At 36.7% G+C, this 21,292-nt stretch overlaps 1 protein-coding gene across 2 annotated transcripts in view; it reads left to right on the forward strand.

Moving 5' to 3' along the window:
- The first annotated feature begins 7,869 nt into the window (after positions 1-7,869).
- Positions 7,870-21,292, forward strand: part of CHIC1 (cysteine rich hydrophobic domain 1) — a 68,462-nt gene continuing 55,039 nt past the window's right edge. For both annotated transcript variants that reach the window (XM_049643982.1, XM_049643983.1), the window contains exon 1: positions 7,870-8,305. In XM_049643982.1, the coding sequence (XP_049499939.1) occupies positions 8,019-8,305 (287 nt within the window). In that variant the 5' untranslated portion in view covers positions 7,870-8,018. The remainder of the gene's footprint in view (positions 8,306-21,292) is intronic.

The following is a 21,292-nucleotide window of genomic DNA, read 5'->3' on the forward strand; positions in this document are numbered from 1 at the left end:
CCCAAACTTTAGCCTCTACTACAAAGCTGTCATCATCAAGACAGCATGGTATTGGCACAAAAACAGACACATAGACCAATGGAATAGAATAGAAACCCCAGAACTAGACCTACAAACGTATAGCCAACTAATCTTTGACAAAGCAGGAAAGAATATCCAATGGAAAAAAGATAGTCTCTTCAACAAATGGTGCCGGGATAACTGGACAGCAACATGTAGAACAATGAAACTAGACCACTTTCTTACACCATTCACAAAAACAAACTCAAAATGGATAAAGGACCTGAATGTGAGACAGGAAACCATCAAAACCCTAGAGGAGAAAGCAGGAAACGACCTCTCTGACCTCAACCGCAGCAATTTCTTACTTGATACATCCCCAAAGGCAAGGGAATTAAAAGCAAAAATGAACTATTGGGACCTCATGAAGATAAAAAGCTTCTGCACAGCAAAGGAAACAATCACCAAAACTAAAAGGCAATCAACGGAATGGGAAACGATATTTGCAAATGACATATGGGACAAAGGGCTAGTATCCAAAATCTATAAAGAGCTCACCGAACTCCACACCCAAAAAACAAATAACCCAGTGAAGAAATGGGCAGAAAACATGAATAGACACTTCTCTAAAGAAGACATCTGGATGGCCAACAGGCACATGAAAATATGCTCAACATCACTCCTCTTCAGGGAAATACAAATGAAAACCACACTCAGATATCACCTCACGCCAGTCAGAGTGGCCAAAATGAACAAATCAGGAGACTATAGATGCTGGAGAGGATGTGGAGAAACGGGAACCCTCTTGCACTTTTGTGGGAATGCAAACTGGTGCAGCCACTCTGGAAAACAGTGTGGAGGTTCCTCAAAAAATTAAAAATAGACCTACCCTATGACCCAGCAATAGCACTGCTAGGAATTTACCCAAGGGATACAGGAGTACTGATGCATGGGGGCACTTGTTCCCCAATGTTTATAGCAGCACTCTCAACAATAGCCAAATTATGGAAAGAGCCTAAATTTCCATCAACTGATGAATAGAGAAAGAAATTGTGGTTTATATACACAATGGAGTACTACGTGGCAATGAGAAAGAATGAAATATGGCACTTTGTAGCAACCTGGATGGAATTGGAGAGTGTGATGCTAAGTGAAATAAACCATGCAGAGAAAGATAGATACCATATGTTTTTACTGTTATGTGGATCCTGAGAAACTTGACAGAAGACCATGGGGGAGTAGAAGTGGAAAAAAAAAGTTAGAGAGGGAGGGAGGCAAACCATAAAAGACTCTTAAAGACTGAGAATAAACTGAGGGTTGATGGGGCATGGGAGGCAGGGGAAAGTGGGTGATGGGCATTGAGGAGGGCACCTGTTGGGATGAGCACTGGGTGTTGTATGGAAACTAATTTGACAATAAATTTCATATTACAAAAAAGAGTACACTAATCTTACTGAGCACTGAGAAATGTATAAATTGTTGAATCATTATATTGTATACCTAAAATTAATATAACACTCCTGTTAATTATACTTGACTAAAAATTTTAAAAACATATATAGCATGCAAACTGTAACCAAAAGAGGGTGAAGGTGGCTATACCAATAACAAACAAAAGAAGCTGTAAGTCAAACATGGTTGCAAAAGACAAAAAGGAAATTATATATTGCCAGTAGTCAATTCGCTTAGATGTTATAATAATTAAAAACATATATATAGCAACTATCGAGGCTCAAAATATATAATGCAAACATTGACATAATTGAAAGAAAAAATAGACAGCCCTAAGTATAATAGTTGGAGCCTTTAATACACCACATTCAGAATGCATAGAATAATCAGACATTGTGTAAATAAGGAGATAGAAGGCTTGAAGTGCACAGTAAATCTACTAGACCTGGCATATATATAACACTCCATGAAACAACAGCAGAACACACATTCTTCTCATGTGCACTTGGGACCTTTCCCGAATAGATGTCTTCTAAGTGCACAAAACAGTATTAACAAATTTAAAAGGACTGCAATCATGAAAAGTATTTTTCTGGTCACAAAGGAATGATAATAGAATCAATAGCAAAAAAAAAAACGTGAAAAATTTTCTAATATATGGAAATTAAATAACACTGAAATAACGGGCACAAAAAGACAACACAAGAAAACCTTTTAAAATATTTTGAGAGAATCAAAATAAAAGACATGATACAAAAGCTTAGAGGATGTAGTGAAAGCAGTATTCATTCACAGATTATGTAAATTTATATGTAGAAAATCCTAAGAATTTTACAGACACAGGCACAGATACATACAGACACAAAAAAACACATACATTGGAACTAGTAAATGTGCTCAGCAAGTAAGAGGCTACACATCAATATACAAAAACAAATTGTGTTCCCATAAAGTAACAATGTGCAATCCAATAATGAAATTAATTAAATAATTCCATTAACAATAGTATTAAAAATAAGAAAGACAGAGATAAATTTAACAAAAGAATTGCAAGATTTGTGCACTGAAAAGTATAAAACATTATTGAAGGAAATTTTTAAAGCTTTAAATAAATGGCGAAATATCCCATGTTCAGGATCAGAAGACTTAACATTGTTAAGTTAGCAATATTGCCAAATTTATCTACAGATTCAATGTGATTCCTATCAAAATTCCAGCTGGTTTTTCTAAGAGAAATTGATGATATGATCCTAAAATTTATGTAATAATGTGAAAGATTCAGGGAGGTCAAAATAGTAGTCAAAAGGAGCAAATTTGGTGGATTTACATATTCCAATTTAAAAACTTACTACAAAGCTATAGTATTCCTGATGGTGTGGTACTGACATGAAGATAGACCTAGAGATCAATTAAATAGAATTAAGAGTCCAGGAACAAACCCATAATTCTGGTTAATTGATTTTCAACAGAGGTATCAAGGCAATTCAATTCAGAAAAAGGACAGTCTTCAACAAATGGTGCTGGGACAATTCAACAGCCACATGCAAAAATGTGAATTTAGGCCCTTATACATACCATAAACAAAAACGAACTCAAAATGGATCACAGACCTAAAAAATTTTTAGAAGTAAGCATAAGAGCAAATCTTTTTGATATTGTGTTAGGCAAAAATTTCTTAGATACATCATTAAGGGCACAAGAAGGGGTGCCTGGGTGCCTCAACCAGTTAAGTGTTCAACTTCAGCTCAGGTCTTGTGGTCCATGGGTTCGGCCCCATGTCAGGCTCTGTGCTGACAGCTCAGAGCCTGGAGCCTGCTTTGGATTCTGTGTCTCCCTCTCTCTCTCTGCCCCTCCCCTGCTTGCTCATGCTCTATCTCTCAAAAATACATAAACATTCAAACAAAAGGCACAAGCAATAAAATTTGATGAATTGGATTTCATCAAAATTGAAAACTTTTTCAGTTCAAAAGACACCATGAACAACATAAAAAGGCAAGCCACAGACTGGGAGAAAATGTGTGTACACCATATATCTGATAAAAGACTTCTATCTAGAACATGTAAAAAGCACCTTGTAACTCAATAATTAGACAATCCAGTTTTTTTTTTTTAAGTAAAAAAGCTGTACACAAATGTTCATGGCCATTTTATTTATAAAAGCCAAAAATTAGGAAAAAACCCAGATGCCTGTCAGTGGGTGAATTGCTAAATAAACTGTTGTACATCTGTACTATGAATACTATATGGCAATAAAAAGGAATGAACCATGGATACACCCAGTAATGTAGATGATTCTCAGAAGTATGCTGGGTGAAAAAGGCCAACTCTCAAAGGTTACATACCATATAACACAATTTACATACTATTCGTGAAAGTGCAAAAATTATAGACCATAAACAGTTTAATGGTTGTCAGGGATGGAGGGAGAAATTGTTATAAAAAGATAACAGGAGGGGCGCCTGGGTGGCTCACCTGGTTAAGCCTCCAACTCTTGATTTTGGCTCACATCATGATTTCACAACTGAGCCCTGCTTCACTTGGGATTCTCTCTCTCCCTCTCTCTCTTTCTGCCCCTCCCCCAATGGTTCCCCCCCCCCCTCTCTCAGAATAAATAAATATTTTTTTAAAAAGACAACAGGAGCAATCCTTGTGGTGATGTAACCGTTCTTTATCTTGTCTATAGTGGTAGACATATAAACCTACACCTGTGCTAAATTTGCATAGCACTAAATTCACACACACACAAATGAATACATGTATGACTACAGAACTCTGAGTAAGTTGGGTAGATTCTATCATGTCAGTTTTGTGGTTGTCATAATGTACTAGAGTTATGCAAGATTTTACCATTGAGGAACACTGAATAAAGAGTAAATAGGACATCCCTGTGTTATTTTCTATAATTATATATGAATCTTGAATCTATGTATAATTATCTTGAAAAAAAGCTTAAGTTAATAAATAAGACAAAAGATTTGAATAGACATTTCATCAAAGAAGGTATATAAGTGAAACAAGCACATGAAAAGATGCTCCACATCATTGGTCATTAGGGAAATGCAAAATAAACCTACAATGTGAGATATTTCATACCCAGAAGAATAGCTATAATAAAAATGAAAATAACAAACGCTGGAAAGAATGTGGAGAAAATGGAACTCTCATACATTGCTGGTGGGAATGTAAACCGATTGATCCACCTTGAAAAAGTTTGGCAGTTATCTTAAAATCAACAGTCTTACCATATGACCCAGTAATTCCACTCATAGATATCTACCCTTGAGAAATTAAAACATATGTTCACACAAGGACATGTATGTGAATTTTCATAGAAGCATTTTCATAATATCCAAACTGTGGAAGCAGCCCAAATATCATCAATTGGTAAATGGGTAAACAAAATGTGATATATCCTTACAATGGCATACTATTTATCAATTAAAAGTAATGAAGTACTCATACAAGACACAACATGGATAAACCTCAAAAATATTATGCTAAGCAAAAGAAATTAAACAAAAGACCCCATATTGTATGATCCACTTTATTTGAAATGTCCAGAAAAGAAATCTATAGAGACAGAAAGTAGATTAATTATTGCCTGGGGCTAGGGGTCAGAATGGGGAATGACTGAAAATGGGACAGTGATTTCTTTTGGGTGTGACAGAAATGTTCTAAAATTAGTTTGTGGTGATAGTTGAACAACTGTAGATTTACGAAAATCACTGAATTGCACACTTAGAAAAGGAAGAAAGGTGTCTTTTAAGCTACAGTCCCTTTCAGCTGTTCTAGATTGTAACCCCCTCAGATGGCTAAACCTGTGACCTCTGGCTTCAGATCCCCATTCAGACAGGGTAATTACACCCATGCCCTGCTTACTTCATCAGATGGAAGGTTATATGGCCTGCTTTCTTCTCCACCCACTGCTAGCTTTAGTATTCTTGATGCTTGCTAAAGTATTATTTAAAAAGCATGTTGTTCCTTGTGTTTACTGATAAAACGTGTTTTTCTTGGCTTCCCCGATTCCAAATTCTCCGTTTAGAAAAAAAAATACTTCTGGAATTATATATGCATTTTCAGCACACTGTATATGCAAGAAAGCAGACAAGCAGATTTGACTAAACTTGTGAGTTTCTTGAAGCATAGCACTTCTTTGTTCTTTTGACATCTGACTAAATGTCAGAGACCTGTTTCCATTTTGACAGTGTAATTTCCCCCTCCCTATCCTTCTCTCCATCCCCCACACCCATCATTTCTTCATTTTTACCATAGTTCCAATATCTCACTTGCACTTATCACAAAGTCCACCCCTTATATTCCTTTCCCTTTCTCCCTTTCAAATATCCCTTCCTAGCCTAATCCTGACTGGTGAAAAAGAGAAAATACCATTTAAGTAGTAATCAGCAAAATACTTCTTTCTAGAAAGTAATTTAGTGGAACTTTATGGATAATATAGTATGTTTGGAAAATTTTTAGTATTTCCTATGGCTTTTTTTGCTGTTGTTTCAATGTTTACTTATTGATTTTTGAGAAAGAGAGAAAAAGAAAAGAAAAAGCACACACACAAGCAGGGGAGGGGCAGAGAGAGACACACACAGAGTCTGAAGCAGACTCCAGGCTCCAAGCTGTCAGTGCAGAGCCTGACACAAGGTTTGAACCCACTAACTATGAGATCATGACTTGAGCTAAAGTTGGACACTTAGCCAACTGAGCTACCCAGGCACCCTGGCTTTTTTTGCTTTTTGAAAGGGAAGAACTGGTGTGAAATACTGATTTGATCTCAAGTCTAAGGTATTTCATTTCCATAAATGACATATGACATGTTTTTATTAATATCCAAGAAAACAGATATATTTTATCTGTCTTATCAGAAGGCAAAATTATTATAAAAATTTTTAGGCTAGCAGATTAAGTTCTCTATACTATGAAAACTAGATTTTATTGCTTATTGATAGTGTTTCAGCTTATTTTTAAGGTTTCTAAATAAACAAGGTATGGAATACAAAACATTTTCTTCACTTTAGTAACATAAACTTGTTGATAATGATCATGGTTTGATCGGCGCCTCTTCCAAACTCATTTCTTTGTCCTTCATACATCCTAAATGCTTTGTTTATATTGCTATACTGCTAATGTAATGCTTACCTTAAAGTGCAGTTATGTCTGTTTCCTCGGTCTCACCATCTGATGGGGATGGAGCTGTGGCATAGCAGTCAGGATTTGTTTTATTAATTAGCAGCTATGTGACTTTGCTGTCTTAATGATCCCTGAATTATGACATGGATTTCTGTGCTGCTGCTAAGTATTAAGTAGTTTGGGACATGGATTGCAAACTCAAATATGTGATCTCTGCAACGTTTTAGCAGTTGTGGAGAAGATAGGAAAAATATTTGAATGGAAACTTTTGGACAAAATGTTACCACAGACCTTAACAAATTACTTAAACTTCCTGAGACTCAGTTTTGCCATCTATAAAATGGATATGATAATGCTTACCTCGTAGGAGTGTTTAAGGGTTAACTGAGATATCGTCACGTGAAAGAGTCTAGCTCAGTGTCTGGAAGATGGATTATATTAATTAATGTTTCTTTAGGTTGGAATTTTCCCTGCACCTCCTCCATGCCCCTCTCACCTGTAAAACAAACAAACACCCTCCGAACTTCAAACATCTTTCAAGAAACATCCCCAAATGCACCACACTACAAAGCCTTTGCAAACGACTTCAGGCAGGGTAGCCCTTTGTTTAAGAGCACTGAGCTTTTAAAATCAGAAGAGATTCCCAAGTTTAAAACCAGGTCTGCCAAATATTTAGTAACTCCGTGACCTTGGGCACGTTACTTATCCTCCCTGCTGCTAAGTCTCCCACCTGTCAGGCGAGATCATCCTGGTATGTAACCTCATGCAGTTGTGAAGTATTAAATGAGATATGCCCAAAGAGTGCTTAGCACAGTCCCAGACACTTAGTAAATCCTCTATTTAAAGTATTACATAGTAGGCATAGAAGTAGTAATAGAAAAATTTCCACTTCAGCGAAGTGTTTATAAAAATGCCTCCCAGGGTTGCAAAATTCTGATGCAAAAGTCTTTTAAACTCTAATGCTGAACAAAAGTAAGGGATTGGTATATACCTTGCGATATTTGAGGCAAAGTTCTAACCTCACGTTATGGAATATGCATTCCCTGTACGGGGTGTGGGGAGGGAAATGATAGCTACTACTAATTAATGGGAAATAAAACCAGAAAATACGTCCCAGGGCACAAGCAACAGAAGCCCAAAGAGCAGTATTAACCACTGCACCCGCAAACCGGGCCTCAATAATTCCCTGGAGTTCACCTCTAACGCCCCCCTTCCTTTGGAGCCGCGCAAGCGTACACAGATTTTGTTCCTTACCCCCTCATGCCCCCGCCTCCAACCCTCATCGTCTGCCTCAACACGCAGGCGCATCTCTTCAAATCCTGTCCCTTCCCCCGTCCGCTTTCTCCTCATTTCGTTCCCCCTCCTCTTCCACCACCTCGATAGGTTCAAACTCTTCTCCGTGAGGGTGGCGGCGATCGAGAGGTCACGTGATGAGCATCCTGCTGCCCAACATGGCGGAGTTCGACACCATCTCGGAACTAGAGGAGGAGGAAGAAGAAGCGGCAACGTCGTCGTCGTCGCCGTCGTCGTCGTCGTCGGTATCGGGACCTGACGACGACGAGGAAGATGAGGAGGGGGAGGAAGAAGAGGAGGAGGAGGAAGAAGAGGAGGAGGAAGAGGAGGAGACGCCGCCCCCACCGCGGGTAGTGAGTGAGGAACATCTGCGGAGATATTCCCCCGATCCTGTATTGGTGCGGGGAGCCGGCCACATCACTGTGTAAGCAAGAGGGGACCATAGGGTTTGAAAACGCTGAGATTTGTCGACAGAGTAATGAGAAGGTGATCGAGGGGCCTGTGGAGTGGGGGAGGGCCGACTGAGGCATACAGTTAGAAAAGGACACTTCGTCTAAATGGAGAAACCGAGGGTGGTAGGTGCAAAGGGAGTGAGGAGCATGCAAATGTGATGCACTGACATCAGGTAAAGAGTATATATAGGACGGGGAAGTTAGAGGTTTGAGAGCCAGAGGGATAGGAGTAAAGGTGAGTCTACTTCTTTCTGTGTTTGCTGGCAAGTAAATAGTCTTTAAACTGCAGGATGTACCAGAGGATTCTTTACTGCTAAGATTGGTGTGTAGTGCAACACAGTGACTGCTGTGACAAGTGACAAGACCTAGGCTTTCTTCAAAACAGAAACGTGATATGTTTTGTGAATAATATTATAGAATATCCACCTACCCATACATTCATTCATCCATTCTTCCTATCTAATCCGTATATGAATGAATACCATTATCCTTTCGATGTCTTGATAATTCCTCATTCTGACGTTCTGTAAATATCACAGAGGTTCATATTAAGAGGCAGTTGTGAAAAGTAAAAGAGCAATGGATTGAGAGTAGGGACTCTTGGATGTTAGTCCCAGCTTTGCCTCTTACTGGCCCTGTGACCTTGCTCAGATTACTTCCTATTTCTGGGCCTTAATTTCTCCATCTGTAAAATGAAGGGTCGGGGTAGGTGGCTTCCGAAGCCTTTCAGCTCTGAGATAATTTAAGATACCTACAGGAGATTTTGTATGCCCAAATATTAAATATGCAGACATTAAATACTTATGGAAATGAGTCCCCCAGGAGCTGAAGTTGATTTTTTGAAAACTTATGCAGTGACTTTTTTAAAAAATTGAAATCTTGGATCATATTTAAGAAAATAAAAGGAGGAGCAATCTCATAGCATTGTGGTTGCAAAGCAAAAGAAAATTTTAATGGCTCTCTGGGCTTTGGAGAGTGCTTTTTCTTTTTTATGTGCTTGGGCTGTAAATACTTGAAAGTTTGAGTGTGTGTCATGTTCATCCTCTTAATTATGCTGTCTTTTACTGCATTTTCCTATCATTGCCTCTAATTTTGATAATGGTTCACCTGGTCCCTTTGTCTTTCAATTGAGTTCGTATCATCAGAAATCATATAATATGCAACACCTCCCCCCATCATGTTAGCTTTTAATTTTAACATGTCACTTGTTTTGATTATAATATACTTTTGTGATATTTGCATAAAATATGTTAAGAAATATTTTGAAATTGTGGAAGGGGAGATTTTTAGACCTGCTTTTTGGTAGGGAATTATTTTAACACAGTTTTTCTTGGTCCAAGAATTTTGCAGATAGCCTACAATGATCAGATGCCAGCTTACTGCACTGTTTTACTTTTATTCCTTTCATTACTAGGGAGACAATTCATTACTCAAACTAATTATAATTCTGGCACCAAACATTATTTTCATGCAGATTATTTCACATGACTGAACAGAAAAAGGGTTTTTATTCCAGTCTATAATTTTATATTTCAACATTCCACCCCCTCTTTATTTTCTAACATTCAGAAAACAGAGGAGGGGCAAGAAAACAGAATTTAAGTTACCAGAAACTTATTTGTGGTTCCATTCTATTCTTCACACAATCATGGTGAAGCACTTATCAACCAACTTTCAATTAAAAGCAAAGCACTGACACTTGCCATATCCAAGCCCTTGTGATGGTGTAATGTCCCTCCCAGCTTAAAAATTCTGGAATTGGGAGTGTGAAGTAGTGGTGCTGGTAGTAACTATTGGTATTAATGGAAGCCAAAACCTGAAAAGCAGCAAACCAGTACTTGAATCACTAACCCATGTATATAGTTTGAAAAAATTGTTCAGTTGTATTCTATAAATTCTCTCAACTAAAAAGCACACTTAATGTTAAATGTCTGGGATTCGAAAAAAATTAAATGTTTAGGAGAAAGTTTTGCTGAATCTGAAGAACTGGCCTTTGTATAGTAGTAAACCTTTCCTTATATCAGGTAAATTAAGATCCTTATGAAATAGTTAATCTAATTCTGAAATGTCTAAAATAATCAGCTTCTGTTAAATTTTTTCTGGCATGAGAGAGTTGTCCTGTCTGAATGACACTATCCCACCCCCTTTTTTCCCTATTTTCTGTGCAGTCGTCTAATCTCTAGAGGACTTTGTTTCTTTTTCAAGGTTCAAATTTGAGAACCATTGCTTCAAACTCAATATATCTTAAGCCATAATTTCCCCTCCCCACATTGGCTGTGCATTCCACTTGCCCCTTTACCACCACTCTAATCTTTTGGGGTAGGTTTTCAAATCCTGGAGTCATTTTAACTCTTCCTTGTCCTTGACTTTTCCAGTGCTACTCTGTCCCAGAATTATGTCATATCTTTTAAAATGTCTATTAGATTTTTCATTTTCTCCATTTCTACCGGTACCACTCTAGTTTAGGTTGCCATCATCTCCACAGTCTTCCACCTCTCTTCAATTCATCCTGCATGCTTGTGCCAAACTAATTTTCTTAAAACACAGTTTGATCATGTCACTTTCCTGCTGAAAAACCTGCACTAGGTCTTAATTAGGTCTGAATTCTTATTCTGTCTTCTTCCAGCCTCAGAGGTCAAGGAGTTCCTTCACTTGTCCAAAGCTCACCACTCCACTTGTACCTTCTATACCCTTCTCTTCCAGCCTCCTCCCAAATCTTGCTCCATCAGGTAGCCCCATCTCTCTAATATTACCTCTCTCTGCATCAGCCTATAGACATATTCAGAGTCTCTCTCATTCTTTAAAAACAAAATAAAACAAAGCCTTCCTAGACCTATGTTCCCTTTTAGCTACTGTCTTGTCTTTCTTCCTTCCCTCTCCAAATTTCTTAGGAATAGCCGCATTCACTATATCTATTTACTTTTCACCCCTCTCTAACCTGGATTTTGCCATCATGACCACAGATGGGGGTAACTATCCTTGTTAAGATCACCACCATGACCCTCTGTTGCTACATTAGTGGGCTTTTCTCATTCCCTGTCTTTCTGGTCCTCTCTGCTATATATATGACACTTAAAATGACTCCCTCTTTTTTGGAGGCTTCTATTCCAGGGGCCACAAACACACAAGCCTTCAGAGGTAAGACAGGCCACAGAAAATGGTGCAGCATGAGTAATAATGGGGCTTTAGTTGAACTGGAAGATGGTATGTGTTTTGCCTAAAGGTATTCAAATTCTGATTTTGTAAAAACATTTTGCCAAACAAACCTAGGAATTCCTTGGCCACTTGATTCTCCTGGGCTCCCTGTATTTTTCTTGCTATTCTTTAACTCTCTCATTCACGGGCTTCTCTTATTCTGTTGACCCTTGAATACCAGTGGTCTCTGAGGTTTTGTTTTCACCTTACTATTCTTCTCATTCCTTACTGTGCTTAGATGATCTCATCTTGATTCTCATGGTTTCAATTATCTGACATCTCCCAAATATGTATCTCTGTGCCAGACTTTGCTCAGACTTTCACCTGGGCTTTCTCACCTGACAGCCCATCATCATCCTAAGTTCAACATATTCATAACAGAACTCATCCCCCCCCCCAACGCCTCCTTATACCTCCATCCCAACCCTTTAAAAAAATCCCTTCTATATCTGTTTTTTCCATCTCAGTTAAATGTACCTCCACCTATCCCGTTATTTATCCTTGGTTCCTCTTCCTCACATACACTTATCAGCAAGTAAAATAATATTTGACCTAAATTTTTTTTCTTTTCCTCCCTACTGACACTTCCCTGATTCGGGCCCCTTTCACCACCCTAACTAATCAACTTGCCTTCATTGTCATCACTTCACATCCATTCCGCAGCCTGCTGCTAGATTAAGATACCACTTTACTGCTTAAAACTGTCCTGTGGTTTTCCCCTTACCTGCTGGATAGAATCCAAGTTCCATAACATGGCATATAGAACTGGACCTTGCCTATCTGTCAGCCTAATCTTCTGATATTTTCTCTGTGGCTTGTATTTTCCTCTTTTTAACGTGCTGTTTTTTTATTTTGAGAGAGATAGAGAGAGAGCAAGGGAGGGGCAGAAAGAAAGGGAGAGAGAGAATCCTAAGCAGGCTCCACACTGTCCACACAGAGCTCACCGCATGGCTCAATCTCACCAACTGCGAGATCACAACCCGAGCTGAAATCAAGAATCGGACTCTTAACCGACTGACTGAGCCATCCAGGCGCCCCTGTAGCATGCTGTTTCTTATCTCGTTGCCTCTACTCAATCTAGGACCTCCATCTAGAATTCCAGTACCCACCACCCTTACCTCAGCTCTCCATATGTCACCACCTCCTGCAAGTCTTCCCTGCCCCCACTAAATTGTAAGCTGCAATAGCAGGAACAAGTTTTAGTTCTCTCTGAATCTTCATTGCCTAGCACAATGCTTGCCCTGAAGTAGGCAATCAATAAAAGTGAGTTGAAGGAATATTGGTTTGCTTTAGTAACACTCAATATGCCTATCATAATGCATACTGTATTATAGGTCCTCAACAAATACTGGTTACTTGATTCACACTGTAGAGAGTACTTGTGATTCTGAGCAAAGATACATATGGCTACAGTAATGTCACCAGTCCCAGTGATGGGTGTTATGGCATGGCCTTACCTCTGAAATCTTTGTTAAGATGTCAGAATACCCCTGTCTATTTGTATCATCTTAACGTATTGGCTTTCTTATTACTTTAACAAGATACTAATTTTTTAACATGGAATTAATTATAATTTCTTAAGAAATAGAATGAGCTAACCACACTAATTGTAATTCCAATTCTCAGAGGATGATGATGATGAATGGATATTTGGGGATTTTTTTCCCAACTAAAAAATTATATAACAAAATTAACTGCACAGATTTGAGTTTATAGAAACTGACATAATGAAATATCTCTTAGAAATATTAAGCGTTTTAGAAATAATATACATCTGAGGAATATAACTTAGTATCTACCAATTTACTTCTTGATATTCTAGGATAAGTGTTTGGATCCAGTATTTTGAAATAATAAGGAAAATTCTATCCCATGAGATATTTTATTTTTAGGCATTATCACACTGTTTATATTACTTAAAACATAGAGATATTTACCTTTGATAATATATCTGTATAGAATTTAGTAGAGAGTTACCAATTCTCAGGGACTTATAAAATTGTCTCCTAAAAGTTAATTTATTAAAGCTAGAGTTGTTGCATATAGAATTGAAAAAAGATGGCCACATTTGCCAAACAGTGCATTTCTGAAAAAAGTTAAACAGCACTACAATTATTGATACTTCTCAAATCAGTTAATGGAATGCTTTTTCATAAACAGCTGTCTTTGAGGAATTACAGTGATGCATTGTTAATACGTATTTGTATAAGGTAAATATTTTATAAGATTTTAGGCTTTCAGAATACAGAAATATGGTAACTTGCCATTTTACAGTGTGGCAAGACATGATTCTTTTCATATAAAAGATTAAAGAGATTTAACTATAATGTTTTTGAAAATATCTTTGAATTTTATGGCATAGACTTTTCTTTTCCATGGTATAGTAAATAAAGTTCAATGCACACACTTCAGAATTGTTACTATACATGCAAAGTTTTCTAGTGAAATCATGTTTCTTGTTGGCAGAATTTTACTAGCTTGATCTGTTTCCTTAAATAATCTGAACACATAAACTTTAATTTGTATAGGGTTTTCAAAGGTTGGTATGTAGCCATTTCCAAAAGGATTAAAAACAGTGAGGGTTCTAGAGAGGGAGAGAAGAGGGAAGAGCAACTAAGAGGACCCATCCTTCTTTGCCTCAGTTTCCTTTACTCCAAAGAATCATCCAAGAAATTAAAATTTTGAAGCATTGAAGATGCTTGACAAATAAAATATGATCATTAGAAACCATCAACTAGGACAGCTTCAAACACATAATAGGTTCTGTATTTAATGAGGCTGATAAAATGGAAAGTGTGAGAAGTTCCCAAGTGCCTATTTGTCTAATGCTGAAAACCCCACATCTTGACTAATGCCTATCAGTAATCAGTAATGGGTAGATGATCTTGTGGATTCACAGTTCTTAATAGTTTGTTTATGAAATAGAGCTGAGGTGTTTATTCAGCAGCAGCCATTTCAACATTTCCTAGTAGCTATCAAGTGAAATGTTGTGCCTAAGATTATTTGAGTTAAGTATTCTTTTTAAGTGCTGAGTCTCTTAATGAAGAAAGATAAAAGAAATTCCTGGTAGACAGGAATAGGATTGCTACTGCCTTTTACCCAAAATTATGAGAGTATATCAGGCCTGGTTTGCCTGTCTTTACACATTTATATATATATATGTGCCATAAAGGAGTATTTTAAAAAGTAAAATTATATTTCCTTACCATTTTTAATATACTTTTTATATTTTAGAAAAGACAATCCCTTTATATATTAAAGAAGAAAATTAGTAATGAGAATATAGCAAGTATATATTGAGAACTTGAGCACTGGCCTAAGTACCACAAAAAAAACACAGAAAATAAAAAAATAAAGTACAAGCCATGCTTTACAAAACTAATAGGAAAATTGCTTTTAAGATACTGATATAGAGCAGCAAAGAATAATGGAAAATATTTTATTAGCTGTTGAATTGTATAGTATGGATTTGAAGTGGCTGAGAGTATTCAGAGAAAGGGGGAATCCATGACAGTTTAAACATTCAAGGCATTACAGCAGGGGTTGGGACTTGACTTGAGCCCTGAAGGTTGACTAGGATTTAAACTAGGGAGGGGAAGCAAGGGAAACCACCTGAGCAAAGACAAGAGCCAATATGGCAGTTGCAATGGAAAGGAAGGAATCATTATGAGAATGATTTCAAAGGAACAAATAACAGGACTTGGAGCCACCTCAGAGCAAGCAAGGTGCAAAAAATAGGAGAAGGAAGGTGCAAAACCAATACCAAGGTCTAGGTTAAAGGGAATCAATGTGCCACTGATAGAGACGAGAAATTTGAAAAGGGGTCTAGTTTCCAATGAAAAGATAACATTTAATTTTAGGCATGGTTTACTTGAGGTGGTATTATTTTAGTAAGATATCCAGGTGGAAACTTTCAGTATGAAATTAGAAATGAGGGACCAAAGAATGTTGGAAAATATAGAACTAGAGATATAGATTTGATGGTCATCAGCATAGAAGTGATGTCAAAGCTATTAAATATAGAAAAATTGTTAAAGCTCCCTTAGAAAGACAAGCAGTTGACTAAAAGGTAAATTTTAAGAAAAGGCAAGAATGTTAGAGAGTGAAAGGATGGGAGAGTATAAAGCTGCAAAGTCAAGGGAAAATTTTCTAAGAAGAGGACATAAAATTGGCAATAAATAATACTTGATGAACTTGTCTTTCTGAATAAATTTACTCAGAGATTATTTTCAGTAAAGTGACAGCATCATAAGGCAAATTCTGAACGGTTAAGAAAGGGAATATTAAAGAAATAAAAACAGGAAAGGAAAATCCACTTGCCTGGTGACAAATGCAACAAGAATAGCAAAACTCAGAAGTTTTAAAATAATAAAAATATTCCATATATTTCAAAGGATACATCTGTCTATATCCTCTACTTATTTGCCAAGAATGGCAGCTTGGAAAAGCTATAATGGCAGCAATCTCTAATGAGGTAGGAATGTGGTTTTTTTTTAATTGACATATAATTACCATACATTGTTATATTAGTTTCAGGCATACAATACAATGATTCAGTTCTGTACATTCTCAGTACTCATCAAGGTAAGTGTACTCTTAATCCCCTTTATTCATTTTACCCATTCCCCGCCCACCTCCCCTCTGATATCCACCAGGTTTTTTTCTGTGTTTAACAGTCTGTTTTGGTTTGTCTCTTTTTTTCCATGTTCACTTGTTACATTTCTTAAATTCCACATATGAGTGAAATCATACGGTATTCTATGACTTATTTCACTTAACATTATATCCTCTAGGTCTTTCCATGTTGTTGCAAATGGCAAGATTTCATTCTTTTTATGGCTGAGTAATATTCCTGAGAGAGAGAGAGAGAGTGTGAGTGTGAATGAGAGAGAGAGAGAGTGCTTCCTTAGCCATTCATCTATTGCTGGAAATGGGTGCTTCCATATCTTGGCTCTTGTAAATAATGCTACTATAAACATAGGGTGCATATATCTTTTCAAATTAGTGGTGGTTTTATTTTCTTTGGTCAAATACCTGCTAGTGGAATTACTAGATCATATGGTAATTCTATTTTTAATCTTGTGAGGAACCTCCACACTGTATTCCACAATGGGTGCACCAGTGTACATTCCCACCAACAGTGCATAAGGGTTCCTTTTTCTCCATATCCTTGCCAACACTTGTTATTTCTTCTCACTTTGATTTTAGCCACTCTGACAAGTGTAAAGTAATATTTCATTGTGGTTTTAATTTGTATTTCCCTGAAGATTGGTGATGTTAACCATCTTTTCATGTGTCTGTTGGCCATCTAATGTCTATTCAGGTCCTCTGCCTATTTTTAATCTGATGATTTGTTTTCCTGGTGTTGAGTTGTAGAAGTTCTTTACATATTTTGGATATTAACCCCTCATTGGATATATCATTTGCAAATATCTTCTCCCATTCAGTAGGTTGATTTTTAGTTTTGTTGACAATTTCCTTCACTGTGTAAAAACTTGTTATTTTGGTATAGTCCCAAAAGTTTAATTTTTCTTTTGTTTCCCTTACCAGAAGAGACATATCTAAAAAACTGTTTCTATGACCAATGTCAAAGAAATTACTGCCAATGTTTTCTTCTAGGAATTTTAAGCTCTCACATTTAGTTCTTTAATCCATTTCGAGTTTACTTTTATGTATGGTAGAAGTAAGTGGTCTAGTTTCATTCTTTTGCATATAGCTGTCTAGTTTTCCCAGCACCATTTCTCAAAGAGTCTTTTTCCCATTTTATATTCTTGCCTCCTTTGTTGGAGATTAATTGACCATGCAAGCATGGGTTTATTTCTGGACTCTGGTTCTTTTCCATTGATCTATGTGTCTGTTTTTGTGCCAGTACCATACTGTTTTGATTACTACAGCTTTGTAGCATATCTTGAAATCTGGGTTTGTGATGACTCCAGTTTTGTTCTTGTTCAAGATTGCTTTGGCTACTCAGGGTCTTTTGTGGTTCCATACAAATTTTAAAATTATTTGTTCTACTTCTGTGAAAAATGTTATTGGTATTTTCATAGAGATTGCATTAAATCTGTAGATTGCTTTGGATACTACAGACATTTTAGCCATATTGGTTCTTCAAAGCTGAGCATGAAATATCTTACCATTTGTTTATGTCATCTTCAGATTTCTTTCATCAGTGTATCAGTTTTCTGAGTATAGGTCATTCACCTCCTGGGTTACATTTATTCCTAGCTATTTTATCCTTTTTGGTGTAATTATAAATGGCATTATTTTCTTAATTTCTCCTTCTGTTACTTTCATTACTAGTGTACACATGCAACAGATTTCTGCTTATTAATTTTGTACCCAGTGACATTATTGAATTCATTGAGCAGTTCTAGTAGTTTTTGGTGAAGACTTTAGGGTTTCAGTATATATAGTAACGTATCATCTGCAAATAGGGAAAGTTTTAAGTCTTCCTTACCAATTTGGATGCCTTTTATTTCATATCTGATAGCTGTGTGTAGAACTTCTAGTACTATGTTGAATAAAAGTGATGAGAATGGACCTTCTTGTCTTTCTTGTTCCTGATCTTAGAGGAAAAGCTCTTAGCTTTTCACCATTGAGGATGATATTAGCTGTAGACCTTTCATATATGGCCTTTATTATGTTGAGGTATATTTCCTCTAAACCTACTTTGTTGAGAATTTTTATCATGAGGCATGTTCTCCTTTATCAAATGCTTTTTCTGCATTTATTGAGATAATCATATAGTTTTTATCTTTTATCTTGCTGATGTGATGGATCACCTTGAGTGATTTGCAAATATTGAACCACACTTACATCCCTGGAATAAATCCCAATTGATTGTGGTGATGATTTTTTTAAGGTATTGTTAGATTCAGTTTGCTAATAATTTTTTGAGGATTTTTTGCATAAATTTTCATCAAAGATACTGGTTTCTTTTTGGTTTTTTTTTGTTTTTTTTTTTTTAATTTTTTTTTTCAACGTTTTTAATTTGTTTTTGGGACAGAGAGAGACAGAGCATGAACGGGGGAGGGGCAGAGAGAGAGGGAGACACAGAATCGGAAACAGGCTCCAGGCTCCAAGCCATCAGCCCAGAGCCTGACGCGGGGCTCGAACTCACGGACCGCGAGATCGTGACCTGGCTGAAGTCGGACGCTTAACCGACTGCGCCACCCAGGCGCCCCTGTTTTGATTTGTTTTGTTTTTTGTAGTGTCATTATCTGTTTTGGTATCAGGGTAATATTTGCCTTGTAGGATAAATTTGGAAACTTTCCTTCCTCTTCTATCTTTTGTAATACTTTGAGAAGAATAGTATTAGCTCTTCTTTAAATTTTTGGTAGAATTCACCTGTGAATCCATCTGGTCCTAGACTGTAGTGTATTAGAGGTTTTTTGTTTTGTTTTTTTTTTTTTTGATTACTGATTCAGTTTCATTGCCCATAATTGGTCTGCCAAATTTTCGATTCCTTCCTGCTTAAGTTTTGTAGAGCTATGTGTTTCTAGGAATTTTTCCATTTCTTCTAGGTTGTCCAATTTGTTGGCAAATAATTTTTCATAATATTCTCTTATAATTCTTTGTATTTCTGTGGTTTCAGTTGTTATTTCTTCTCTTCATTTCTGCCTTTATTTAATTATACTCTCTCTCTTCCTTTTTCAATGAATGTGGCTAAAGGTTTATCAATTTTCTCGATATTTTCAAAGAACCAACGCTTGATTTCAATGATCACTTCCATTATTTTTTTAGACTCTATTTTTTTTTCACTTCTCTACTCTTTATTATTTCCTTCCTTCTACTGACTTTGGACTTTGTTCTTGTTTTTCCAGAATGTTTAGGTGTAAGATTATGTTGTTTATTTGAGATTTTCCTTATTTCTTGAAGCAGGCCTATAAGAGCTATAAACTTCCCTCTTAGAACAGCCTTTGCTGCATCCCAAAGATTTTGGACTATTACATTTTCATTTTCATTTCCTCAGTGTATGTTTTTATTTCCTCTTTGATTTCTTGGTTGAACCATTCAGTGTTTAGTAGCATGTTATTTAGCCTCCATGTATTTGTATTACTTCCAGATTTTTTTCTTGTGATTGATTTCTAGTTTCATAACCTGTGATTAGAAAAGTTGCATGATATGATTTTAATCTTTTTTAATTTACTGAGACTACTTTGTAGCCTGCCATGTAATCTATTCTGGAGAACGTTCCATGTGCACTTGAAAAGAATGTGTTTTCTACTGTTTTGGGATAGAATGTTTTGAATATCTGATAGGTCCATCTGGTCTGATGTGTCATTCAAAGCTATTGTTTCCTTATTGATTTTCTGTCTGGATGATCTATCCATTAATGTAAGGAAGGGGGTGTTATAGTCCCCCACTATTGTATTACTGTCAGTGTCTTCCTTTGTGTCTGTTGATTTTTGCTTCATGAATTTAGGTTCCTCCACATTGGGTGCACAAATATTTACAATTGTTATATTATCTTGTGGCATTCCCTTAATCATTATGTAGTTTCCTTTTTTGTCTCTTGTTACAGTCTGTTTTAACATCTATTTTGTTCAATGTAAGTATTACTACTCCACCTTTCTTTTCATTTCCATTTGCATGGTAAATGTTTTTCCATTCCTCCACATCCAATATTCATGTGTCTCTACGTCTAAAGCGAGTTTCTTGTAGGCAGCATATAGATGGGTCTTGATTTTTTATCCATTCAGAGACCCTGTGTCTTTTGATTGGAGCAGTTAGTCTATTTATATCCAAAGTAATTATTGATAACTATGTACTATTTATATCCAAAGTAATTATTGATAAATGTGTACTTACTGCCATTTTATTACTTGTTTTATTGTAGTTTTTGTAGTTCTCTGTTTCTTTTCTTGCTTTCTTCCTTTGTGGTTTGGTGGCTATCTTTAGTGATATGCTTGGATTCTTTTCTTTTTGTTTTGTGTGTATCTATTATAGATGTTTGATTTGTGGTTACTGTTAGGTTCATATATAACATACACATAGCAATCTGTATTAAGTTAATGTTTGCTTAAGTTTGAAGCCATTTTATTTATTTTTTTTCAATATATGAAGTTTATTGTCAAATTGGTTTCCATACAATGGAAACCCAGTGCTCATCCCAAAAGGTGCCCTCCTCAATACCCATCACCCACCCTCCCCTCCCTCCCACCCCCCATCAGCCCTCAGTTTGTTCTCAGTTTTTAAGAGTCTCTTATGCTTTGGCTCTCTTCCACTCTAACCTCTTTTTTTTTTTTTCCTTCTTCTCCCCCATGGGTTTCTGTTAAGTTTCTCAGGATCCACATAAGAGTGGAACTATATGGTATCTGTCTTTCTCTGTATGGCTTATTTCACTTAGCATAACATTCTACAGTTCCATCCATGTTGCTACAGAGGGCCATATTTCATTCTTTCTCATTGCCCTGTAGTACTCCATTGTGTATATAAACCACAATTTTTTTATCCATTCATCAGTTGATGGACATTTAGGCTCTTTCCATAATTTGGCTATTGTTGAGAGTGCTGCTATAAACATTGGGGTACAAGTGCCCCTATGCATCAGTACTCCTGTATCCCTTGGGTAAATTCCTAGCAGTGCTATTGCTGGGTCATAGGGTAGGTCTATTTTTAATTTTTTGAGGAACCTCCACACTGTTTTCCAGAGCGGCTGCACCAATTTGCATTCCCACCAACAGTGCAAGAGGGTTCCCGTTTCTCCACATCCTCTCCAGCATCTATAGTCTCCTGATTTGTTCATTTTGGCCACTCTGACT

Source organism: Panthera uncia, chromosome X (assembly GCF_023721935.1).
Source record: "Panthera uncia isolate 11264 chromosome X, Puncia_PCG_1.0, whole genome shotgun sequence".
NCBI classification, from domain to species: domain Eukaryota; kingdom Metazoa; phylum Chordata; class Mammalia; order Carnivora; family Felidae; genus Panthera; species Panthera uncia.